At 37.3% G+C, this 27,466-nt stretch overlaps 1 protein-coding gene across 11 annotated transcripts in view; it reads left to right on the forward strand.

Annotated features, from left to right (window-relative positions):
* PLEKHA5 (pleckstrin homology domain containing A5) overlaps positions 1-27,466 on the forward strand; it is a 177,573-nt gene that overhangs the window by 96,160 nt on the left and 53,947 nt on the right. For 10 of the 11 annotated variants that reach the window (XM_075505709.1, XM_075505718.1, XM_075505618.1 and 7 more), the window contains 6 exons: positions 7,835-7,918; positions 8,898-9,018; positions 15,416-15,520; positions 19,990-20,062; positions 23,806-23,906; positions 24,830-24,945. In XM_075505709.1, the coding sequence (XP_075361824.1) occupies positions 7,835-7,918; positions 8,898-9,018; positions 15,416-15,520; positions 19,990-20,062; positions 23,806-23,906; positions 24,830-24,945 (600 nt within the window). Of the gene's footprint in view, positions 1-7,834; positions 7,919-8,897; positions 9,019-15,415; positions 15,521-19,989; positions 20,063-23,805; positions 23,907-24,829; positions 24,946-27,466 lie in introns of those variants that run through there. The other variant, XM_075505682.1, reaches the window with a different exon arrangement.

A 27,466-nucleotide genomic window follows, 5' to 3' on the forward strand; every position in this document is an offset into this window, starting at 1 on the left:
ACAGAATTCTCTCTAATTTATTTGGTGTGATGAATTGCTCCATGTAGTGTCGTACAATCGTGATCATGCAATTACACAGCCTAAGTGCATTTGTCCCTTGTAAATTCAAGTCAGGTTTGTTTCTGGTTCTGAAAACCTTTAACATCATATATGTAAGAAAATATCTTAATGAAATGCAGCAATTTATTAGTCTGCTAATCTGAGTGGTCTAGCCTCAGCAGCAAAGAAGAGCTTGTTCTTTGTATTGGAACGCAGTTGACTGTGGCTTTTTGTTGTCCTCTCCACAAGTTAGCTTTTACTTGTTCCATCTTCTCTACCCCCTCCCTCCTCTCGACGCTCAGGAGGCTTCAGCGTCCCTCCTGCATCGGGGAAGCGAGCTTTTGGGCAGCATTAGCTGATCAGACATCTGCTGTCAGTCTTCAACAGGAAGAGGCAGTAGCAGCCAGACTGGAGCATCCAGTGCTGCTTCTGGTCCACAAGCCACCTGCTGTGAACCATGCCACTCCAAATCCCATTTTTCTTTAGAAAACAGATTGTGGGTTTTCACTGCAGAATTGTTATGTTACTCTGGTTCTTGGAAGCTTTCCAAGTAGTTAACCATTAAGGCGTACTTGGATTTCAACTATCAAATCTGAGGCTTACAGATAGTTCTGCCTTCTAAAACCCACCTCACTATTTTCTCAAACTTATCAAACAGCAAATGATGTATTCATCATTTTTATTACAGACTAATACTTACAGAATTGAAAATTTTCTTCATCTGCAGTGCTGTTATCAAGGTACTATATTAGACACTGTGCCCAGGGCTTAAAGTGTATGTAGTGAAATGTTTTATAAATTGATGACACATGGCAAGTACATCTCACAAATTGCCACACTTCTGTTTAAAAGTGTGTGGCTTTTGTGACCTTGATCAAGTCTTAGTGTCTTACAAATTCCCAAAAATGTTATCTGCAGAGCGAAAGACGCCATCCCACAAAGTTTTGGGAAAACTGAAAACAATAACCCTTTCTTTTTCTGCAAATGCAGTGCGTGATTAGAAAGAACAGGTACTTATTAAAAGCTTCTCAATCTGTAATATAGTATACACTATTTTAGAAAGTATTTCATTCTAGCATTTTGAAAGAGTTTTTAATATTTGCACTTAATTACATAAACTTACAGTTTTACATTAGAAGTATGTTATGAGAGCATGTTAATCGTATTTGCTCAAGTGAGAAAAGGCTTTGTTTTTACATAAATATTTTCATTGGAATATAAATCTGGTTTTAGAATGGTCCCATTGCAAGAAAGGTTTACAATTTCAGGGCAGTAGTGCTTAATCTTTTGGAAAATAAACATAAATAATAAATGAAAAGCTGAAGTACAGTCAGTTGTATAGAAATGTCCAGGTGCTTTTTCATTACAGTAGCAGCAAGGATACCAAAACTCCCATGACTGTAACGAAGGAGGACTTAAAAGGAAAGTCTACAGAACTGACATGTGGCCTGAAAAAATAAACTCATTGTACACCAAAAAAATGGTGGCAGCAGCAACTCTAGTTTAGATGTTGCATTGTCTGCCAAGAAAATTAGTAGAATTTTGCATGCACCTTCCCAAGTGTGTACACACACAAAGGATTATAAACACTTTGCTCTTAGCAGTGTATGGGATGTTATACAGGTCTGTCAGCACTTTGCTTTGAAACTTGCTGTCTCTACACCCTCTTTTGTTCGGACTCCCTGATGTTAAGTTACCATACTCACATGTTTTCCAGCGGAGCCGTGCAGCCTGGTTTCCAAAGTTGTTGTTTAAAAAGCTTAATTGAAAAAAGGCTCGTAATTCTAGGGTATGATAGCACTGACAAAAAAGTGCTTGCATTTGCTATTTACTGTACAATGTGGCATTACAGATTTAGTAAAACAGAACAGTTGGTACAGCCACAGACCACATCCTTGCTAACAGTTGTGTAGGGACTGCATTTACTTAAATTTTTTCCAAATTCAGACAACTTTTTGTTAGATAACTGTAAGTTACTGCATTTATTGCAATTAGAAATGGGACATCCTTACATGAGAAAGCAAGCACACAAGGTAAAAACTGCTGATGTGATTTCCTGGCCCCTGCCCCCCCCCGTGCAGGAATGAAGTGATTTACAGAAGCAGAATAAAGCTGGCCTAGACTTGTCTTATGTTTGTCTCCAGTTGAACCTTACCTTTAAATGTCAGTACAAAAATTTAGCATTAATGTAGAGCGGATGACTTCATTGCTCTGGTAATTTTGGTCGTCTTACCTTATCTGTAGTCTTTTAAAGTATTTTGTCATGAAGCAGGTATGAAAAATGCATAAAACTGCTTCTCATAAGAAATATCGCTATGTAGTCTGAATATATTTGTGATATATAGGGATTGCATGTTTGCATAATAGAGATTAGATTGTCAGACTGTGAATCTTATCGAAGACATAGAATAAATGTTAGGAGGCAGATACTTGGTGTAGCGTTTTTCTGAAATGTGTTCTTCAGTGTTCACTTGTCAAAAGGAACAGTCTTTCTAAGTTAAAGATATAGAGGACTGTTGAAAGCTGTGTCCTGGTTTATGATTTTGTTTGTATTCTTTCAGTGAAGTAGAACTCAGCCTTTGCTTTGATGGTCACGTTGAGAATGAGCAAATGAGAAGGCCTTAGCATTTAAGAACACATAAATAAAGCCTACAAAGAAAGGGCATGAGAGAAGCTTTGAAGTGGCATCTAGTTTTAATTTTAGTGGGAGAAAACCAGATGTGTCTTTGGGACTGCTGGCCCAGCTCATTTTTTTTGAGAGGACAGGGAACTCAACCAAATCATACAATGGAGAGACCCCAAACCAACTGTCCCCACCCTCGTACTTTGATCTTTCTTGCCACTTCTGAGTGAGTTGCTCTGTTCCAGAAGAAAGATGGTCTCATCCTTCATTTTTAATTGTGTGCATCCTCCTGTACAACTGGATTACATATCTCTTTTTTTCCATTCCAACTGCTATTATCTGAGTTTACTCCCTATCCAAAAAATCCTGGTTGCCATTTCAAAATGGCAAACGGGACAGAATTTTGAATTTACTGATTTTGCGGTGGTGTGTGTTAGAACAAAATATCGGTACACAGTGTTTCTGGTCCTGTAAAACAGAAGGTAGAGTGAAAACAAACAAACAATCCTGCTTGCGTAGGACTTCTGTTGGCAAGTGCTGCTCCTGGAATTATGCATTCTGTTGCTACTTACAAATAGAATCATATATTTGAATGATGTATTTGAGGGCTGCTTTTTAGTAGTCCTTGGATCACATTTGGCCATCAAAAAGACTACTCTTGACTGTACGTTTAGTGAGTAGATTAAAACTACACAGCAAGGTTTTTTGAACATGTCTAGAAAAGAAGTAAAATAATCCTGTCTTCTAAAGAGATTAAGGGTCTCAACGGATGGAAAGGAGAAAGAGTAGATGATAAGGCAAATAACATGAGTCAAAGTCAAGGTTACTGTCAAGTTCTAACCAGAACAAGATAAATCCTTTTGCTCTGAGGGCTTGTCCATGTGCCAAAGCTAAGCTACCTGCCAAGGCTTGCAGTGTTCAGAGGAAAGGATTGGGAAGGGAAAGTTTAAAAATTCCGGAGAAAAGAGGTCAAGTTGGTGCTGTTAAGTTGGTATCAGTTGTCGTGCACTGAGATAGCTAAAAATGGAACTTGTCCCTGTGGGAGCTATTTTGGTATGGTTAGGATTTTGTGTTGCGGGGTTTTTTTATTAATGTTGTTTTTTTCTGGTTTGGTTTTGATCCTTTTATAGCAGGTCATTGTCCCAGGCCACTACTGGAATCAGGAACAGTATATTGTCTTGATACATGCAAGAACTATGCTTCATTTTGCATTGAGATGCTTATCTCTTGTGTCATCTTAGTCAGCTGTGTCGATTTCTGGAGCCCAACACACCCCAGTAGCAAATATTAATGATGTCTAGTTTGTGCCATGTACTGAGTCTGGAGAATATGCTCATGAATACTAATAAAATACACAGGGAATTTTTTCCGTCTTTGGCTCTAGGGTTTAGCATGCCATTAATACAGCCTAACTGTGGACGCTAAAATAGTAAGGGTCAGTTATATCCTTCAGTGTAAGTGCAACTGTGTGTGTATAGTTACCCTGTGTTCTCAAAACGTGTTGATACGAAAAAATGATTGGAGGGAGGAGTGTTGTTTCCATATACCTCTTGGAGGCTGTATCTCTGCATAACCAAAAAGTTAACACACTGCCTTCTAGCTGCCTGTGTCAGTGAATCACTCTTTACCACATAATAAAAGCGCAGACACATAAATATGCAGAGTTGAAACTCTGAATTACACACTGGAGTTTGTATAAAATTGAAATTAGAGTTCTCAGTAAAAAAAAACAATTTTTGCTTTATTTCCCCTGAGATTTATTGATGAGCTATGTATTGTTATAGCGTAATATATGAAATACTAAGCGTGTGTGTGGATCTGGAAATTCATGGATAACTAAACAACTAAATCGGATGTTGAAGATTGGGAATATCAAATTGTAGCTTGGTTTTAATGAAACTTTCTGTAGTCTGCAAGATCAAGTTTGCAAGTCTGCAAGATAAAACAAATGCCTTAACCTACTGTTATGTGGGAGGGTTATGACAATAATTATCAAGCTACTCTACACCTTACACAAGTATTTTGAGAAGTCTTGTCAAAATATCAGCTAAATTAATGCCAGAAGTGCAATAATTCAGATGAGTAATGAAAAAGTTTTCAAATGGAAGTATTGAAAATCTATTCATCCAGTTAAACATGTTTACAGTCGTCACACTTCTTAGTTGTACAAGCTTAATTTCCAGTGTTCGCTTATGAGATTTCACTTGCGTCTAAGCTGAAGAGAAAGGAAAGGTTGTTCTTCCTTTGCCTCGCCTTTTTAGAAGGAAGTGACTATAAAGGTCTCTCAAATGCTAGAAAGAAAGTATTGTATATCCCACAGGAGAGTGCTTCATGTCTACGATATTTTTTCCCTTTTTTTATGTAATGTCAGCTACACCTTTATACATTTCAACGTCAGCGTGAGTAGTAAGGAAAACTGTATTTTGTCCAAAACCATTTTGATATTTTTTGAATACTGACGTGATATATGACTCAAGTCTGAAACAAAATATTCTTGAATAGCTTTGTAGCAGTGCTTCCTCTCCACTCTCTCTTCTTTTCCTCCCTCCTCCTGCTTTCCCTCCTGGTTTTGTATGACTTCCCCTTACAGTCTTGGAGCGTGGCCTCTTCCTGTGTCAGCGTGGGCTGGGCGCACTCGTACAAAACATAGGATGTGCCTCCTCTCTAGCGGTCCTGAGTATTGATGGTCCTTGATCAGAAGTCCTGATCCATTTATTTCTATGTTTCTGGATGTCAGCTGATAGCCAGCTGTCAAGGTTTAACGTGAACAAGACAGCAACATTTTGGCAAAGCTTGCGGAGCGCTAGCTCATCTCCATAATATTTTTTTTTTTTTTTTTTTTTTTCAGTTTGGTGTGAGAGTTTCTGAAATGTCAGAGGGAACAAAAAGAAAGTTTTTGGAAGGGAAGAAAAAGAGGAATCACAAAAAAACCTGGATGCTTCCTCAGGAATGTTTTGAATTTTAATTCTCTTCAATCGGGGCCATTTTCACTTGAAAGGCATTGTAGGACCATGGCAATTAGGAATGGCACAGACTCAGGTCCTCTCTGTAATGGATGCATTTCTGAAACAGAAGCTTCTTTAGAAGCTAAACTTAGAATTCTGCTGAATTTAGTGGGAAGATAAAGTACTGGTGTCTGCTAGCTCATTAGTTAAGCTCCATAACAGGTCTATCCATTTAGGTATTAGCAGGTTTTTAAAATCCCAGTAATGAAAGTGCAAAGAATCGGGCTATCTTTCTAATCTTGTGCTTTAGGTTTATGCAGATTTATCCAACTATCCATTGACCATGAAAGTAGTGTGAATATTTTATTAGGCTTTTATTTGGGGGTAACTTTTAATTGGTAACGCTCCATAATTGCAAAATGTTATGATCCACAGAATCACAGAATCATATAGGTTGGAAAAGACCTTTAAGATCATCGAGTCCAACCATAAACCTAACACTGCCAAAACCACCACTACACCGTGTCCCTAAGCACCTCAAGGAATTTTCATGAAACCTCAGGAATGTTAAGACAGTCTTGTTAAGTCTAGATTGTTTAAGAAGCAGGAAGGGTAGAGAGTAACATTTGCAAGATGAGCTGTGCTTCATAGTTCTGAAAGCTAAGAAGGTTAAATGAATAGGCAATAAAAGAAGTAGGTGTTAAGGATAAAGTGCCATTTAAAGCTTTTGTTGTTCTGCACCTCTTCTGCTATCTTGCAACTAAAGCAGGGTTTTTTTGTCCAGGTTTTTTCTCTGTCCAAGAATATTTTTCAGGGATGAACTTTGATAAGAAAGGCGTAGTATTATATAAGATACCTTATATGAAAAGATTACCATCACATATTCTTTGCAAAAGTAAATACTATCAAATGGAATTACTTTCCTCATGGTTTACAGTGCTGATTTCAGATACCGTTTTGTTTGCATTATATACTTTTTGGTTATAAGTATTACAATTTTAAAAACGAAAGAGGTGAGTTTGTTTTGAAGCATGTGGGTTATATCCAAATAACGCATCTGCATTATATACTCATTGCCCTTTCTTAGTCTGATTTCTGCTTGTATGCTTTTTAATCACTGAACCAGGTTTAAATTTCATCAGTGCGCCATTCCTGCTCTCTTTCCTACATTTTGGAGCCAGAGGGTTCAGAGGGGGTGATTGGAGCTCAGCCACCCTTGCCTCTCATAGTTGCATAGTCTTGCTGCTGTGCCAGCTCCGCGCCCTCAGGTGTGCTCATCGTATAACAGGGGCTGGGACCCTGCCTCTTGCATGGAGGCTGGGGGTAGAAAAGCCGCAGTCTGCAGCAGGGATGAGATATAACTGTCAGGTGATTGACATAGCTGGTAGGAGAAAAGGCAACTCCTTTTCTCCCCTTCTCTTCCTTCCCCTCTAGGGCTGGAGGGCTCAAGTCAAAACATTTCCTTCTTGAATGGCACCAGCTGATAGTTGTTGAATTTTGGCAATTTATTCCAAATTGTGGGAGCTGCTGTGATCTAGCAACATCTGCAGTTCAGGGGAACAAGATGCTGCAAAGTGCGTGTTTTGTGCTGATGAGGGTGAAGCCCTCAGCCAGCAGGCTCCCTGCCACTTGAAGGTACTCCCAAGAACGACGCTGCAGGGGAGTAGCACTCTGAATTAAAGTCACCAGCAAAAGCAGAACTGTGATTGCAACACATCACGCTGTTCCAGTCACTGAATATTTATCTGTATTATCAGAAAACTTTGAACAAGTAACTTCATGTTCTAAGCTAGAAGACAATTGCGTTTACTGTATTGTTATTTTATCCCTACAGAACAGTTGTTTACGTCTTATGTTTAGCTTGGCCCTGTCTAGCTGAAGTCCTGTTTATGAATATTTAAAGACTTATGTGAAGTGAATTATCGGTGATCATATATGAACTAGTAACTCTCTTACTGCTCTAGTTTTTAAATTCAAAACCATTACCAACCCAGTGCAAATGTCTTCCATCTACTTTCAGGGTATTCAAGAAAATTCTTTAATACTCGTTATCCTTTTTGTTAGCTTATATATATGTGTGTGTGTACACATGCGTTGTTATATGTCGTAATGAAATATTGATAATTATTTTCACTGGACTGATATACTTGATATACTGGATTTATATACTTGAGTTTGAAAATCAAAAAATTATTGCCTCATAATTTTTCTTATCTCTCTTCCGCAGTCATAATGAACGAAAAGTAACCTGCAAACATCCAGTAACAGGACAGCCATCACAGGACAACTGTATTTTTGTTGTGAATGAACAGTAAGTGGCATCTGTTTCAGTCTATAAAATATATATTTTAAAACTTGGTAATATTGAAGTAAGATTCAGTGTTTGCTAATTGCAAGATTTAATTTATTTTTTCCAAGTCAGATTAGCATGTATAAAGTTTTGCTTGTTTAAATTATTTGAAACTAATATTAAATATTTAATACTAATTTTTAAGATAAAAACCATAGCCAAAATTAGTTATATGATAGAAATGCACTGTGTTTATGCATTCTGTGAATTTCCACTTGTCACTTTACTTATTCTGTAGTGTTAGCAAACGAGCTGTATAATATATAATAAACCAATAAACTTCCAAAAAGGAATAAATTTTTTAATCGCTTGGGGACAATCACGTGCCTTTAATCTATGATGTTTTGCCTGAGTTTCTCCTCAATCAGTTATTTTCTTGGCCAGTTGAGACACTTTCTGAATCATTGGATGATAACTTGGTTTTGCTATCTTTGCATTAGTTTTGTAGGATACACAGCTATATGAGAAGGTATGCATGGAAGTCATACGTGACCTCAAGATTTTATATGTGGCTGGGTATTGGGTGTCCTACTCACCACCATTGCTGCAACACGTTATACGGTGGCTAGAGTGAAAACCATCAGGACTGCAAGATGTGAAATTCCACAAATGCGCAGGTTCTCACTGAAGTGGGACAAAGCCATATGGGGTCTTTGGAGAGCGTTTCTTCCCATTTCCATCTCATGTTCATACCTGTCTTTTTCCCTCCCACCAACACCTTAAACTAATAGAGAAATCCTATTTTAAAACAACGTCTTAAAAGTCATCTATAATAGATTTAAGTTTAAAGCACAGTGCAGGTAACTTTACAATGAAGTATGGACTGCTTTCCAATTGAAAAAGTAAGACACAGGCTGTATTAGGCTACATCTAGGGGTGCTTTTTAATAGCAGTCTGCACACACAGCATGTTCTAGTGCTATTACATATTCTATTTTCAGGACTGCTGCAGCAATGACATCTGAAGAAAAGAAGGAGCGACCCATAAGCATGATATGTGAAGCAACTAACTATAATCTGACATCAGATTATGCTGCTCATCCAATGAGCCCTGTGGGCAGAGTAAGTCTTTATGTCAAAATTAAATTAAAATTGAAATCATTCAGTTATTCCACACAGTACTAGACAGTGCTATATATTAGTATTCCATTGAAAAAGAGAGACAAAGCATGTATCTTTTTCAGGGTACTTGGCTCCTTTCATGTTTAATTTGGAAACTGAGGTGTCTGAAACAAATTATCACTGAAACTGTAATTTTTATCAAGTACCTGAGATCTTATGGCTTGCACATACTTAAATTGTTTACAGAATCTGACCTTTCTAATCAGTATGGACTAGCAAAATCTTGAGTGACTGATCAGACATCTGGGTAAGCATTGTTACAGAAATTGCTTGATCCCAAACAGTTGACTAGATTTCTCCAGGTAAAATAGAGAGAATTGTAACTGTGTAAGAAGTAGTTACAAGAGAGATGGAATGTGACCCTGTGGTAAAATTAAAGGGCAGATGACATGATTTGCTGTCATTGGACCAGAAGTAGAAGTCCTGGTTTCCTAGGAAAATTCCTGGGAAAAGTCCTGGAGATTTCTAGGTCACCTTAATTTGTGTCTCACTTTCTCCATTCACCCAGCTTCTCAGAAGGTTAAGGTGAATGCCCAGATGTTTATCGAGGTGATAAATTAAATTATATCAACTTTAAGTTTATTGGATAAAGCTGATGAGGCTATTGCATGCATTTTTTCCATCTTCTGGACAGCTTTCCTGAAAGGAAAGTGCACTTGCTACAAAATTTAAAATTTCCTTAAGTTTGCTAGGACTTTGATACAACCAAGATAACAACTTTGATCAATGATGACAGACAAGAGCTCTGTAATCTCTTCTACCCAGCAGTTAACATTTAAACAAGGAAAAAAAACCCCATACTTTTGCTAGTCATTGAAAACTTTAATCCTGAGAAGTACTTTTTGGCAGATTAATCCAGCCTGCAAGAGAAAATTAAACTTTGGCATGTGTTTTAACTGAGCAAATTCCTTAATTTCAGAAACTTGGATTGAAATAATTTATTTTCCATGTGGTAGGAAACATCGTAAGGTTTCTTTAAGTGCATTTTGGAAACCTTTCTTTTTTTGTTGTTTTAAATGTCTCATTAGACAGGCAGAATCCTTGACCTACATTAGAAAACTATTATTTAGTGAGAAAAGTGTCTTAATCTGTCTGTGTTGCTGAGGAAAAAAAGAGTCGCAGATTAATTATAAACAGTAACAAAATCCATGATTTCAATGTTCATATGATCATGTTTAAATCCATGCAGGAAAGCCAATTTAAAACAAAACAAAACAAACCCACCACCAACAACCAGAAAAACACAAACGCACAACCAGCTAAGCCCTAAAACAACCAAGTGAGCAAAAAACCCAAGAAAACTTATTGTTAGAGCTGTAATAGGGATGTAGATTGCAGTAGTTACACAGAAAATGAGTTCCAACAGAACTAGCTAGGAAGCGCTCCCAGGTTAAATGTAGGAAATTAATTACAATTTAGGAGCACGTGTTTTTACAAATATATTTTTCACACTCCTCTTTCAATAGAGAAGTTTAAAATGCCCTTTAGCATGTTTGTTTCATAGTGTTCTAGAAGGAACTTGAGATTGCTGTGGCCCGGTTATTGTAATTTCGTTACTTTCATTGGTTAATGACACTAGTTTCCTGTGGCAATTATTATATTTTGAAGAAAGAGACCTTTGTTCTACTTTTCATTCCTCCTGTCTGTTCTAGTTATTTAAATGCACTTAAAATATTAATATGATTAATGTGACTGTATGTGCAATTACTGTACATCAGTTTTCAGATGTAAATTTGTCTGGATTACTGCAACACCATTTTAAAAGTTCTGTTTTCAGAAGATGAATGCTTGCAAAGTAGAGCCACAGCTAATATTAGTCAGCATTTTCTGGTGGTTATTTAAGGCTAATGAATTGAATCATTTTTAAAGATAACTGTATAGAAATGGCCCACTGGTTGTACCTGGATACAACAACTAATTTTCTTCTGTGTTTTTATTGGTCATATTTCCCAACAGTAGAACCTGAAATTCTTAGCAGTCTTTTCAACCTTTGAATATAATATGCAGAGGCTCTATGTATTGCAGCACCATAAAAGGGAAGTAAAATATTGGTGAGGAAAGTAAATTACAGAGCAGAAGAATGCTTCATGTGGTTGCCACACCTATATTTTAGGTGTTTCTGTTTTCAGAGATAACTTATGAACACACCTAATATTGGACGGTAATGAGGAATGGAAGAAAAGTTTGTGGCACAACTAAAGTTTCAGACAGTTGAGGTGTATAGAAACAAGTTCTCCCTTTCATTAATGTTAATTGATCCTGAGTAGGCATGGGACCTCGAGAAGTTTCTATTTTGTGGCAGAAAGACTCACTGAGTCTAATGCTGCCGCTGTCTCAAGGCTAATATGAGGTGAGGCAAAAATCAGTCTCTCCCCAGGAAAAGTCTTATTTCTAGTCCTCCCTTCCCACTATATACATGATGCTGGCCAAATAACAAACTACAGCTCTGTTAAGTGCTGCTTCTTCCCCCTTAGCTTGACGTGTATTTCTAAACTTGAAGCTACTAGCACAGATCTCTGTGAAAAAGATCTACATAAGCTTGAGATTGCTACAGAGGTATATATTTCCACCCCTCTTTTTAAAATTAAGAAGTTCTTGTAGTTGTCTTCCTTTTTATTCCCGCCCCCCGCAATGTTAAAATCATTACCTAGACAAATATGATTATATGTCCTGAAGTGCATTCAGGGAATAAGCTTTTTTAGTGTGTAAAATCAGTCGTATTACCAGTCACCCTCCACAGTTCATCTCCCCTGCTCTTCATTGCTGTCCTGATTATCAGCAGAATAACGCTAACAATTTTCGCACAGTAAGTGGAATGGAGTGTTAGCCCAAGACAGCTGCTGCAGAGCTCCTCGTGTCTCTATTACAGCTAGGATGTATCAAATTGTTTATAAATATTCATCAGTTTGCTTATAGATATTTCATACAGTGCTTAAGCCAGTCCAGCTTTAAATGGCTAGTCTCGGTATAGCCATACATGTCTTCTCAGGATTCAAGTTAGCCAGAAATTTTGGAGTAATAGTCACGAGATACAGTAGCAAACAGCACAGTAAACAGGAGCAATGTGAAGGGCAGTATTGGTGCTCATGGCCGAACATCTGTACTGTGTTTTCATGGTTTATATTCAGCCTAGTCCAGTAGTGCTCCTTGTGCATCTTACACTGTAGTCTTATCCAAAATAAATCCAGTTTGCTCTACTATGCAAACCAAAGCACAGTGAGAGTGAATGATTGGGAGATTTGCTTCAAGAGCAACCTTCTGGTCCAAGCTAAAATGCTGAGGCAGAAACCCACTCAGCTCATGGAAAACTGCAACATTGGAAGGCATTGAAATTGCTTACAAAATCCAGAAGGCAGCATCATGTTGGTCTGTGGTTTGGAAGATAATGTAAGCCTTGAAGACTGGAAACATTTTTAAACCAAAGTTGAAAGTAACAAAGATTCAGAGTTCCATTCTTTGAGTTCACATGCAGAAAATTTCCTTATCAGCAAGGTTCTCAACCCATGTTTTTCAAATATTGACGCAACAAGCTTAGTGTTAATTAATTACTTTTGTGCTAGTTCTGAAACTGGGGAAGAAGCCTTACATAAATTCTGTGTCCACTACCAGCTAAGCAGAGAGAAGAGCAGCTGGCAGAGTGAAGAAGTGTGCAGCCCCAGCTACTGACTGATCTGTTGCCCAGAGTTCAAAACCCTACCAGTGTTTGTTTTCTTCAGGTTTGGGAAAGAGTGAATATCACTGTCTGCACTTCCCGGCTTCTTTCTCAGTAATGGAGCCGTACAGGGTCCCTCCCGTAGGTTCTTTTTTCAGAGGCATCACAGTTGCTGGGACCCTTCGTTAGAATGGGTCAGATGGTACCAGATGTGACTATAAGTTTGCTAGCTCTGTTACCTTCTACACCTTCCAGCAAGTGATTAGTAGTTGGACACGTCATTCACTATCCTCCTTTTCTCTTTGCCTTCTCCAGAAGCGGGAGCCATGCAAGATGTCCAATGTGCTGTAGGGTAAAAAGTATTTGAGCCCTTCAGTTACTATTTTTTTTTCCTTTCTTCCTGTTTCCCCAGTTTGATATATATTAGATATGTGTGTGAGAGAACGTGGGATGATCAGGGATCCCAGACATAACAAGAGGAGGAGGTGATCTAAAAAGTTTGAGAACTCATAATTAGTTTATATATACACCTACAATATTTCAATATCCTAAAATACTCATTGTCTTGAGGCTCAGAATTTGTTGTGAAGAGTTATTCTTATTATGCAGTGTGTGGTAAAATAATCACGAGTCATCTAAAGTGTTCTCTGTATTAACTAAAATTAGAAAGCACTTGTGATGCTCTGTTTGTTTAATGGAAGTTTGTATTTACCGTTGGTAAGATGTATAATTAACCCATTAAAACTTTGTGAAATTTGAGTCAATACAGTTCGGTATCAGACCTATATAGGAGATAGCTATCTGTTTTATCTCAATTTGTTAGTAGACTTGACATTAGTAGTACTTGTGGTTGGATGTGTTTTCAGAAGCATCCTTAATGTGTTAGTCATTGTACAAGCATAGGAAGTCTAGAACATTCTTTAGAGGTTTTGAACCTTTAATACCTATTAGAGCAGGTATGAGTGTTATGAATTACTTCTAATCAAAATCTTGGCACAGCTCTTGTGTGATATGCCAATAGAGTAACTATACAGGTTAACTGAGATGGATGTAGAGTTAATTTTGTAATGTGCTCTGGAGTGTTACAGGTTCTCTGTATATTGCTTTTTTACAGCTGGATGTCATAATTCTCTTGGCTTCTTACAAACCTTTGGCCATTTTGCACTGGTGGAATTTTTCAGATGAAAATGTGAAAGAATTTTACTTTAATTAGGTTTTCAATTGCTTGCTCTATCTTGCTTTCCAGAGTTGAGTCAAATTTCTGTAACTCCAAAGCACTCTGATTGTTTTTGTATTCCCTCCTGATTCTTTCAGAAAAGAAATACAAAACGACCTTGTTTCATTGTGTTGTAGGCTTAAAACAAATACACATAGTTTTTGTAATGTTATTCTTTTTGGCTAAGCTATGTTCTGTTCTTCATTTAATGGCATCGTTGACAAAAGCTGCACATCATTTTAAATTGCAGTTTTCAGTTTATGATTTGTAACCTACTGTGGAATTCTCTCTGAAGCATGTATAAAACCTAACCCAGTTCTGTGAAGCGTGTTGAGAGAATTTCCATAGAGAAACCCCATACCCTAATTTACAACAAAAAGCGAGTGTTTGTTTAGCCTTCCTCCTCTAGGAACTTTGCATAACCTTATGATTAGTCTCAGTAGTAGAGATGGGGAAGCTGAAGCACAGGATTATATTGTCTCAGTTCAAATGGTGGATTTGGAGCAGAGCCATGAACACGGCTTAAAAAACTTATTTGGACTTTACTTCTTTTGCAGAGTGGGATACTTTGCTATATTACATTGCATGGTCTCTGAAGCACCAATTCTTACACAATTTAAAACACAAGTAAACGTTCAGCTCATTTAGTTGCAGAAAAAACTTTCCAAACGTAGGCTGAAAAGAATGAAGTGAGAATTGGCAAACCGCTGCATGTTTCTTTATGCCTTTTCCAATTTCTTTTGGTTGCTCAAGTAGAAGAAGAATAAAATCTGAAACGGGTTATGTATCCTACTTAATCATCTGTGATCATTGCACAGCTGTAAGGATGTAAAAGGTTTAAGCAAAAGTAGATATAAGCGCTGGAGTTTATGGGCAAAAGATTCAAAGTAGGCCTTAGTGCAAGCAGGTAAAATAATGAATATTCAAACCAGCCAAGAGATCATAGAGCAAGGGGTTCTTGAGGGGGAAAGAAAGAATTAAAAAAAGTTAGTGTATGTTAGGAAAGGGGGAGACTCAACGAGAAGCCTTTGAATTATATCTTGTTGAAATCTGAACAAGTTTTCATTTATGAGGCCAGTGTTGGAAGCAGGAAAGAATAGAATTTTCTTGCCCAGGTGATGTAATTTTTCATAATTAATGATAGTTCTACTAATTTTACTTCTCTTTCTACAGCTTGGTAGGCTTTCTACCTACCTTACAAGAAGGTCAGATACGTATTTGGTTGTTAAAAAAATTTTGAAGTACTTGTCAGGATTTGTCTTTAAATTTTCTGCAGAGGAGAAAGGAAGAAATGCTGAAGCCAGCAGAACCATCATAATAATTATTTATCTAAAAAAGGAATACAGTTTGTATTCTACAATCCCCCAGAGAAACGTGTACGAAAAAGATCTTAAAGAAAAGAAAAGGTGTTATGATTTTTCAACAGATATTGATGTCATGTTTTCTTTAACCTGTTCAATTCAATTTAGACATCACGATCTTCAAAGAAGGTTCATAATTTCGGAAAGAGATCAAACTCAATAAAGAGAAATCCTAATGCACCAGTTGTCAGACGTGGCTGGCTCTACAAACAGGTACTCTTCCCCATTTCACCCCCTTCTTTTTTTTTTCTTTTTTTTTGGGGGGGGGGGGTAAGGTGTATAATGTACAAAAGACAATCATTTGCATAAAATACAGTGATAGCAATACCAAAGTGAAGCTATAAACTGTGAGGAACTGACACATGGTATTTTAATTAATTAGCTACTTATCCAATAACATTCTGATACAAATGAATAAGGGCATCAGACTAGTACAGAATGTTGATATAATATATGTATATATTTCTCTTTAAAATACACAAAGGGCTTGAAAGATCTAGGCAGATATTGGTAGTAAATAGCTGAATGAATTTCAGGCATGCTGAGATGATGGGACAAGGATGTATGGCCCAGCATATTGGGTTTTTAAATTCTGAAGTTTCTTTTGTTAGGCTCTATCTTTTAAGTTGTTTTTCAGTAACAAATTGGAAATCAAGTAATTTTTTCACACATGAAAAGAGAGAGGAATGCCTGTTTTCTTAACTCAGAGATAATCATCTTAAAATCAGAGATCATTTTAGTTTATCTATTGAATGTAAACTAATCTGAAGTATGTGCTCTTTAGTATTTAGTGACAGTGTACCCAGCCTGCTGTAGATTTGCTATTCTCTAATACCAGACCACTTGCACTTTCTTGCTCTGCAGGGAAATCAGAGTAGACTAGTTTGATCAAAAAATTGAACAACAAAACTGATTAGGCCATATTAGGAATATATTTTATAAATCCACCAAGAACCCTGTAAGAACCTGTCATTTAAATTCAGGTGAGGCAAATGTGTGTATGTAGTTTTCAATCTACACTGTCATTTACTGTCCCTACTGTGATAGACTAGTATGACCCACGTAGCTTTCTGGATGCTGTTGGTGAGTCAGTTTTTAAAAATTACTATCAGATAAAAAGATCCACAAGTATTTGTTTAGTAGAAGATTTTTCCATGTTCAGATACTCTTGTGGCCTCTGCTCATTCAATGTTGAGAGTGAAAAGTTGTCACAAAGGTGAGAGATTTTTTTCTTTTTGCTTTGTTTTGGGGCTCTTAAACTTTTTAGCTTGAAAAAAAAGTCACTCTATTCCTGAAGTAATGTTTTCTGGATTTTTGAATTAAATGAGACAACTTGATTGAAATATGAAGTCCGAATTATAGCACAGGTGGTTGTGGACAGGAGTATCTGTGTTATGTAGGTTGTTATTGCCATGCACGTGAGTATAAAAATCTCCCCCTATAAGAGCAGCCAGTAGAAACACTAGAGTTTGCTGATACTTTGCTGCCTGCTTCTGAGTAAGTTAGATTCGTGATGATCTGGCTTTTCATTCTGAGGTCCTTTGTAGTGAGTTTTACATGTATGAAAAGATACAGTTATCTACCTGAACTAACTTACTGGAATGCTCTAAAGATTCTTGCTGTTTTACGTCTCTTGTTTCATGTCAAACCATGGATATTCAGCATATAAAGTAGTACAAAGATGTTGCTTTCCTAAAAATTATACTCGTTCATATTACCAAGTCCATTTTAGTGTACAATTGTATTATTTTACTAATGAATAAACAGTAGCTATATTTTAAGATCACAGAATCACAGAATTATGATGGTTGGAAGGGACCTCTTGATCATCTAGCACAACCTCCTCTGCTCAAGCAGGCTTGGCTAGAGCAGGTTGTCCAGGACTGTGTCCAGTCGGATTTTGAATATCCTCGCAGATGGAGACTGCACCACAACCTCTCTGGGCAACCTGTCCCAGTGTTTGATCACTCTCACAGTAAAAAAGTTTACCTCTTCTCAGGTGGAATTTCATGTTTTTTAATTTGTGCCCATTGCCTCTTGTCCTGTGACTGGGCACCACTGAGATGAGTTTGGCTCCATCTTCTTTACACTCTTCCATCAGGTATTTATACACGTTGATAAGATGCCCCCTGAACTGCCCTTTCTCCAGACGGAACAGTCTCAGTCTCTTTATATGAAAGATGCTCCAGTCCCTTAATCATCTTTGTGGCCCTTTGTTGGATACACTCCAGTATGTCCATGTCTGTCTTGTACCGGTGAGCCCAGCACTGAACCCAGCCCTACAGCTAGACCTCAGTAGGGCTGAGTAGAGAGGAAGGGTGTCCTTCTTCCATCTGTTGGCAACACTGCTAATGCAGTCTAGGATGCTGTTGGCCTCCTTTACCATGAGGGTGCACTGGTGGCTCATGATCATCTTTTTGTCCACCAGCACCCTCCAGGTCCTTCTCCACAGAGCTCCTTTTTAGCTGATCGGTCCCAGTGTGTACTGGTGCATGGGATTATTGCTCTCCAGATGGAAGACTTAGCATTTCCCTTTGTTGAATTTCATGAGATTCCTCTCTGCCCAATTTCCCAGCCTGTCAAGGTCCCTCTGGATGACAGCACAACTGTCTGGTGTATCAGCCACTCCTCATAGTTTGTATTACCTGCAAACTTGCTGAGGGTGCACTCTGTCTCAGCGTGCAGGTCATTAATGAAGATGTTAAATCATCTTGGCCGCAGTATCAATCCCTGCGGTAGACCAGTAGCAACTGGCCGCCACTGGTGCCACTGATCACCACTCCCTGAGCCTGGTAGTTCAACCAGTTTTCAGTCCACCTCACTGTCCAAGTTGGACAGGGTTTATGTGTAAAATGATTTAAATGCTGTGATGTTTGATTGTTTTTTTGTAAGAAAAGGGCTTGCTGTATGTTTTCATGTTGTAGTAGTAATTGAAAGCCAATTTAGTCAAGAGTTTTACCAACAGATACTATCTTCAGAAATTTACAGTGAAAGCTTGTGCAGGTTTCTTTTTAATAGTAAGATAACTTTCTTAACATGTTTATGTAATCAAAGAGAACAGCAAGTTCTGTTTGACTCGGGGTGTGCTGTTTCATTGCATGCAATGGCATTCTTCTGCCATTTTCCTACTAATTTTTAAGTCCAGGGTCGACTCTTTTTTTGGAAGGTGTTTACTGTGAACATACTGTTACCATATTATGACATAATCACAATCAAGAGGGAACAATAATTAGTAAATCCACTGATACAAAAAGTATGTACTTTAAAGTAGAAAAGAATTTAAAATGAGAACCACACAATCATTTTGTGTGCCTCCCTGCTACGTCTGAAGAAGGCTGAAAGATCATTCCTAGCGTGTCTCATTGCTGGCAGAATTTTATATGTGGCCGTGTAGAAACCTGTTGATGTTTTTGAGTGATGGGATAAATGTGATGTTGCATAACAGCCTCTTCAGAAACTCTGTCTGAGGGTTTGTGATAATCCTTTATACTGAAGAAGTTTGGGTATTTTCACATCGTACGGTTGATTTTTATGGCCAGTGCCCTTTGGGCCAGGGGTCTGGCATCCTAATCCGCTACTGAGTCAGTGACCTTATCAATGAGGGGAGGAAGGCCGTCTCCCGTCCTCGTGTCTGCCTTTCCGGCTGCGAAATAGGAGCTGACTGCTATGGACAGTGCTTCCAGACTTCATTAGTGTTTGTTGAACCGCTTTGAGGTCCTCAGAAGGAAGGTGCTATAAAGTGTTTAGTTATTCTATTTATGAAACTGTTTGTGGCAAAGGATTTTTTATTTTTTTCTGAATAATATTTCCTAGCTAATGCTTGTTTTATTCTTTCTCCTCCCTCCTTCAGCTCATTTCCGACTGCCCAAAAAAAGCAGAGCCTGAAATATGAGGCTAAAAATTATGCTGACTTTTCAAAAACAAAACAAAACCCAAAAACAAACAAACAAACAAAAAACCCCAAACAAACAAAAAACCAAACCAAAACAACCCCAAAACCAAACCCACCCCACCGCACAGAGTTTTTCATTATAGAATCTCTCTTCTTGGTTGTCACAAAACTTACATACTACAAGAATATTGATAATTCACACGTACCTTTCTTCTTGGAACAGATTAACATATTTATTAAATCTGATTCTACTAGGATGTGCGTGCTGCAATGCTCTGGCTTATTTACACTGCAGTAGCGATGGCAGTCTTTCATTCTGAGTTGTGCAGTGTAAATTGGTTATAAGCATAAAGAAAATGAAATTGCTTGAGGAATAAACTTTATTGGAGAAAGAAATTTGCTCTAGATATATGAGTGGTAGTGGAAGATGAAGTTCAGCAGAGAGTTTTGTCAGAAAACAAAGGAGGATGTACCCCAAGTATTACCTTTCTCTTTTCCTTTTTTAAAAAAAATATAATGTTTTTCAGTTAACTGTAGATTGTAGTCTCTAGCATGCTAAAATAATGGGCTCTCATGTCATTGATTCTTGAATCATGTTAACTTCAGGCTTCCTGGGTTATGATCTTTGTAGTGTCAAATCTGTGATGAGAAGTCAAAGATACTTAAAATACCTTAGTCAAGAAAATTAACTACTAGCACACCACCACAGTTATGTAGTAGCTGCTTTACTTTATGAACTATTACTATTAAGAGTCTGAAAGTTCTTACTTGATCACTTTGATTAATACAGGATAGTACTGGAATGAAGTTGTGGAAGAAACGGTGGTTTGTGCTCTCAGATCTGTGTCTCTTCTATTACAGAGGTAAGTTCCACTCAGGAAAGCTTCATTTGCTAATTTTACTGGAAGCAGATAAATTTTGACACACCACTCAAATGTGAGAAAAATTAAGCTGCTACTTAACTTAATGGGTAAAATAGTTGCATAGCTGTCAATACCCAGGCCTGCTACTTTCCTCCCCTGTCCCCCTTCTTTCTTAATTACTGATTTCACATAATTGCTTCCTGCCTGTCAGGTATTCTCAAAGGGCAAACCCATTCACAGCTACCTCTCTTATTAAATTCTGGATTGTAGTTTTCTCACTGCTTCTGTTGTTAGGAACTAAATATGCCAGGTTGAATCTGATTTTTTCATGCAAATGAAGTAACTGAAATGGGGATAGGGAAAGGGATAGTGCAGGGGAGCTGAAACTCTGCCTTTGGAATGATAAAGAGGATATCTATGCCTTTTGGGAATCTAATCAGTGTTCATGAATACTTATAAAGTGAAATGTTGTCCAATTCCATACAAGTAGAAGTCTCTGCTGTATTTGGAACAAAGAAATCTGTTAGTACCCTTATGTAGCTACATGAGACTTATTTTACATGGGAAAAATTAGCTGCTTATAATTCTGTCTGGAGATATGTATGTTAGAAAACTGATTCCTTCACCATTACAGATTATTAACTGTAGTGCTCCTGAGGGGATAAACAAATGGGATTTGTGCATATGGAAACATATTCAATCCTGAAATAAGGCATACAACCATAACGGTTTAAAGGAGGCTAAGAGCAAAGAAGATTGTAAAGCATGGCAAAATAGAGGAACAGTTAAGGCCATCTGCAGCCTTGTGAAGGGTAAGAAAGGGTTTCAGTTTAGGATAAGGCTTTAGAATTGGTAGAAGTGGTGTTGATGCTCATGATACTGAAAGCAGCGACTGGTTAGTTTAAAATGCTGTTCTGTTGAAGTGCAGCATGGTTCTATTCTGATCAAGACAAATCAGGTCATAAAACACAAAAGCTTTGTCTTTAACTGTTTTAGTTAACATATTCTGAATTATTGAAATATAATCATTAGGCTTTGTTTCTTTACCCCAAGAAGTATACGTGGTTGGATAAACCACTGCTGAGTCAAAATTAGGCTATAATTTCAGTCATGGAGGCATCGATTGTGATACAATTACACTGCATTTAGTTAAGTGGTCATTATATACTCTGCTTTCTTATAGGGTTTTCTTATTTGAAACAAGTCTTCAGACTCTCTCTTCCAAAGGTTCAAAAGAAAGTGCTGCTTTGTAGTTGCCTAAAGAACAGATTAAATTGACTTAAAGCACTGCACATGAAGTATCTCAAAAGAAAACAGAAAAGCAATAAGCAAAACCAACAACAAATAAAATAAATCCAAACAGCTCTATAATCTTACTTATTCATTTCTACATGTTAGTGTGCTAAATGCTGAAATACAAGCAGAATAGTGTAACTTGTTTACATGATAAACTTAGCTTTTAGCTATCCTTCACTTACTAGAAAGCAGTTAAATGGTAAACATGTATAGTGATAGTCTTAAAGGTATTAGAAATGGCTACTAAAATATAAAAAACTCACACTCTAAATCCTGTGCTTTTCTGTTGTTGTTAATTCTGTCTCAGATATTGAAAAAATTGAGAGGGGGGAGCCATGCACTTACTTCCAGCTCGCAAACAGTGTTTCTGGTTACGTGACTGTGGTTGTTGAGGGTTTTTTGGTTTTGTTTTTTGGTTTTGTTAGTAAATCTTACTGAACTTTTACAATTGTGTTAGAATGGTAGCAGCTAATGTTAAATCTAATTTATACATGAAAAGAAAAATGATTTCATTGTATTTTTTCAGAGCTTAGAGCATACTCTTTTTCTGTTTCACGGAGGGATAAAAGACTCTGCTTTCATATTGGAAGGTTATTGTTGCAACAAATAAAAGATCTTAGAGCTGGACAGAAGATCTGCTATTTTTCTCTTGTATTATTCATACACAGCATACAAGTAAAGATGCGTACGGGGCAGTGTAATGTGTAGATAAAAGCTAGTCTGATGGGAAACAGATTTTTAAAATCTGGAAATGGAATGTAGCAGTATGTCTTCAACAAAGACCAAAGTCCTCCAGACATGCAGCTGTTCAGTGGAACAAAAATGCTTAATGCTTTTCTATGGCGCTTGTGGGTGTGACTTAGTCATGAGTCAGAGTATAATCTAGCAGAAGAAGGGAATTTTTCCCCAAAACAGCAGTCCAAATAAAGTAAACCCCAACATTGGCCATGCGTTCTGGGACAGGGGAAAAAAGGCAGAAATTTGTGTGTGTGTGGCTAGCAAGGAGTAAATATTTGAGAGGGGGAGATGGGATGGTTTCAGGCATAGTTATGAGTGCAGTTGAGTACCTCAAAGTAAATCTACTCCCTTCATTTCTTTTCTACCTTTTAATCGGAATAATTTTATGCTCAGTACTCCAATTAAATAGTTATCCAAGAAAGCATAATTTATACATCTAACATGTTATGTAATGCTAATATGGCTGGGCAGAGCTTTCCCCATATGAATAACTTAAACGAAAGTTGCGGCTTTTCAGAATTTAGTGAGTAAATGAGAACCGGGAAAAGATTTTTAAATCTGGGTATAAGAGGTAGTCATTTTGTGCTGTTTACATGTATTTTAATTGTAACAGTATAAATTTTCCATGCTTGAAACTTTGGAATATCTATGTTTTCATCTTAATTTCATAGATACACAGTCATTTGTTGTGGGCAGTATCTTCAACTAAGGGAAGTGTTATGGGGGACAGTCTCCTAAGATACTGCTTGTGAATAGAAGTTCTGTATGTGAAATACAATGAAGATTGACTTTGTTAATTGCATCCAACTATTCCTTTATTAAAGTATAGTTGGATTTAAGAGCTGGTTGTTCCTCTCAATTAAAATGACAATTTATTATTGTAATGTATTGTTCTAAAAGTTTGCAAAAAAACAATGTTCTCAAAAAAGGGTGTTTGGTTTGGGGAATTTTTGTTTGTTTTTTACAAATTATCTGAAACACATGCATTCTTACAAATAGAACAGATTGAGTGTAAACTGTTCATGGGAAATATAACAATCTCGTAGCTTAATATGCCTGGTATCAGAAGAGGAATGTACAAATTTTCTCAAAGACCAACAATCATAAACAGTATTTTAAAATACTTCTGCTCTCATGGGTATTTGCAAGTTTTACTGAGCAGACAATAGATAGCAGGTATTTTTCTTGTCACTGAATTGGAGCCTTGACTTCCATCTACTTTTCAGCTTTGAAGTCGTATGCAGGTACACACCGATCCCCAGAAAAACGTTAGGTGAAGCTATTTGTCGTGTTTTCCATAAGGTAGCTCACATACTTTAACTTACAGAACTGGCACTCTCAGGAGGGTTTTTTATGCTTGTCCATCTTGGGAAAAAGTTGAAGGTGGCCATATTCAAATGGCCTGGAATTCACAGTGCTTACCAGGTTTTTGGGGGTTGCACACTTGTGTGATGCGGGTTCTGTGGCACGTGTTGGCAGAGAGGGACTGCACAATTGCTCTTGCGGACTTGCGCACTTCTGAGACTGTATAGAGGCACCTACATAACAAATCAATCTGGCTTTCTGATTCTCTGATGCATTTTCTTCCGAGGTAAACTTCTTGTTACTGGTCTTGTGTTGTTAAGCACAGAGTTTCACTGAAGGGTCTGAATACAAGTATTATGTGTCAAAACACTTTGTTTCTCTAATCAAAGACTATACGTTCACAGATGAGAAAGAAGAAGGAATACTAGGTAGCATACTCCTACCTAGTTTTCAGATATCTGTGCTTTCTCCTGAGGACCATATTAACCGCAAATATGCCTTTAAGGTAAGGGAATCAAATTTGCAGTTTAATTTTATGTCTGAAAGCACGATAGCCTAGTGAACAGAACTCATTTTACTGAGTTGTTATGCAAAACAGGATTGACAAACAGCTTCTGAGACTGATTTTTGCGTAATACAGTAGCAGAGGATTCAAGTATTTAGCCTGATGTGTAAATATAGACATAATTACTAGAATAAGAAAATGGATGAATACCACTTATTATTAGTCTTCTGGGTTTAGTTCATGGATCTTAAATACGGTGTGGTGTTTTAGAATTGTAAACTGTATCCGCAGCTAGACTTATCCCACTAATGAAAGTTCTTTAGATACGAAGTATCTTTACATATAAATAAAAATAAGGTTTTATTATCATTTAAATCACAATATTACATGAATCATTGTTAGGAGTGTGTCACAGCTAATCTTTTTAATCATGATATAAATCACTCTACTAAATATTTTATCTTGACCTTTTTGTTTGTTTGTTTTATGAGCTCCTTTTGGCTCTTCTTTTGGCCTCCTAAGCAACACATCACTTATTTACTATGGTAAGTACAAATGAAAACTTACTGTATCATTCAGACTGCAAAAATCTATGCCAAAATCTTATTCATAATAATTATATTAATCTACATTAATGGATAATTAAGATAGTTTTTAATAGATTGAAGACATTTAAGGGCTTTTTATTGAGTATATTAATGAAGAAGCAGCTATGACTGAAAACTATAGGCAATTATTTTGAAAATATGAGTGCAGTGACAGAGAAACATTGAAGTATTCCCTCCAATATTTTTTCTGATAATATTATTTTCAGAAATCTTATTATAGAAAACATTAGAGCGAGTATACAGTAACATTATTTGCCTCTTTTCTTTTACAGGATCTTACATTTTTATTGCAATGACCATGTCATTTCCAATCAGGCAGCTCATCCAAACATGAGGACCTATTATTTCTGCACAGATACAGGGAAGGAAATGGAGTTGTGGATGAAAGCCATGACAGATGCAGCACTTGTGCAGACAGAGCCTGTGAAAAGGTAACGTGGATTTTCAAAACAGTGGCACAGCGTATTTCTTCCTCATATTTAGTCTGATTTATTTAAATACCTTAAAAAAAGGGCATAAAAAAAAGGGCATACCTTAAAATAGAATGTAAATTGGCTGAAGTAATTTCTCCTTATATTGAAGAACCCTTACTAATTTAACAATGTTGGATAAAATTTTGAAGTAGTAAAAATAATCTGAGTTCTGTTCTGAATACAGATGCTTTGAGAGTAAAGGGTTAGAGGACATAAACCTGACTAGTTCCTTTAGCCAGAGGCATCAAAAGAAGTTCAATGGCAAGTCCTGTGTGCAGGCATGTTTGACTTCCCCTACCCTCCTGACTGAACAGCAATAGCAGCTCAACTGATAGTAGTCTTTGGCTTCAACTTGTCCTAAGTCTCAAATTCACAACTGTAGTTTCTGGCTAAATTAAAGTTGCACCTATGGGCAACCTGTGGGGAGCCATTCTTGCTCATCATTAAGTTGTCATCAAATTTATACTTACCTGATCTGGAGCCTTATCCTTTCTGTATTCATGTGTTGACAATGAAAAGCAAGTTATCACTGGAAGCCTTGTGTTCTCAGAAACTGAATATTGTCTGTTGCTGTCTGTCCAGTAAGAGTCACTTTCTCTCTGAATGTTGTCCTTTGGGTTGGCTCCCTGTCATCTATAATGGAAACCCCATCAATGGAAAACTTAAAAGCGCCTCGTTATTGATGGCACAGAAATTATTGCTGATGGCTGCTGTCGCTTTATCTACTTCTGCGCTCTGTTAGTTCCTGCTACACTGGAGCTAAATGAATGGCAGCAATGCTGAGAAATTTTAAGTTGAAAAAACAAAAGGTGGTAAATTCCATAGACACAGATACCAAAGAAGGAAAAGGTACAATTTTTGTGGAAGAGTGAACACATTGAACTTGTTGTCAAAATACAAGCAGTCTTTCTGAATTTTGCATCAGTAGTGCAAGTCATTCCTGTTAACTTGTTCCTGACATTTCTATATCCCATGTTCCATCCACTATGATGCTGGCAGAAGCATAAAATGGAACGCAGAACGATTAGACACTTTTAGTCTTACATGTTTCAATGTTTTGTGAGCTTCTCAGTCAAACGTAGTGAAACTTTTACTTATACCAGTCTATGGGATATTCAGAAGGATAACTGTAAACTCAGGACACTTGTAAATTTGTACCTGTGCAACTGTTTAGTCACTAATCTTAAAAAGTTGAAATCTTAGCTTTTGTCTCTAATATCCTTCAAATATATAGATAATATATGAAGTATTTCATTCTTTGCATTGGACAGCATAGTGAAATAGCTTTGTAGAAAAATACATTGTTCTCTGTACTATGGAAAAATAACAGATGTCCTTCAAGCTCTCAGCTGTCATGTTTGTTTTTCCCAAAATTACTGAATATGAAAGATTTGAGCTTGTAGAACGGAGGACTGGTAGGTCCAATTACCACAATGACATTTGATCTGATTATGTATTATTTCAAATTATATATGAAGATGTTATGTTCTTTGTCTCCTGTAACCCTCCTCTTGTTTGGGAACAATAGGTGGTATGGGGAAGGGATGAGCAGAGTGAGAGAGCATAAGCAAGCAGATACTTAGTAGCATTTTCACCTTTTAATTTCTTCATTCAGCGCTTTTAAGAGATTGCACTTAAAAGAATGGTATCACCTTGACAAAATAAAATATCTCATTTAGCTTAGTGAATAATACACTTAATCTGAAAAATCCGTTTTGGTTCACATTGTAAGTGTATTGCAGATAGCTGTGGTAGCTTACAGATGGAGAAATGATTGAACCAAATCAGACCCGCTTAACTTCAAACAAAAATCATGTATTGATTGTATAAGCACTTTGTAGGGGGAATAATACTGAAGTGGGCCATTCTGAATCTCTTTGGACTGGTGAAATGACCTTCATTTGGTGTTTGCAATACTGTGAAGACTGAACATTTGAAGAGGACATCTTTATAGCAGAAAAAAAATTTATGTGAAAAAAGTACATCTCCATCTGACAGTGTCTCCTTAATAAGTGTCGTCTTCATAGTCTCACCCGTAATAGTCAAAGCTCTGTAGAAGATATTTAGTACACCTCATTATATAGACAGATGTTATATTATTACTTGTGACATTTCTTTTAACATAAGAAGCAATCCAAAATGGTAATGTAAATATCCACTTTTTTGTGCAGTTCACTGCTATATCTGTACAGTCATGTTTGCTGCCTCGGAGCCTAGGAAGATTCGTAGTGAGCTCACCCTGGTGCCCGGCACAGCTTTGCAGGCTAGTCATCCTTCCCAGGCTGCAGTGCCATGGCTGCTCTAACACGACAGATGTGCAGTCTGCTGCTGTGAAGGGTGTTCCAGCCTCCTGAAATGCTTGGCCATGCACTCCTACTCCCTTCTTTCAGCTGCAGTGCCTGTTCCAGTACTGACGTCTGCCTGTTTCAGGTGTTTGGCAGTGTATAGGCAAATGGTGGGGATTCCCAGTACAGCTGAG

This window comes from Mycteria americana, chromosome 1, assembly GCF_035582795.1.
Source record: "Mycteria americana isolate JAX WOST 10 ecotype Jacksonville Zoo and Gardens chromosome 1, USCA_MyAme_1.0, whole genome shotgun sequence".
NCBI classification, from domain to species: Eukaryota; Metazoa; Chordata; class Aves; order Ciconiiformes; family Ciconiidae; genus Mycteria; species Mycteria americana.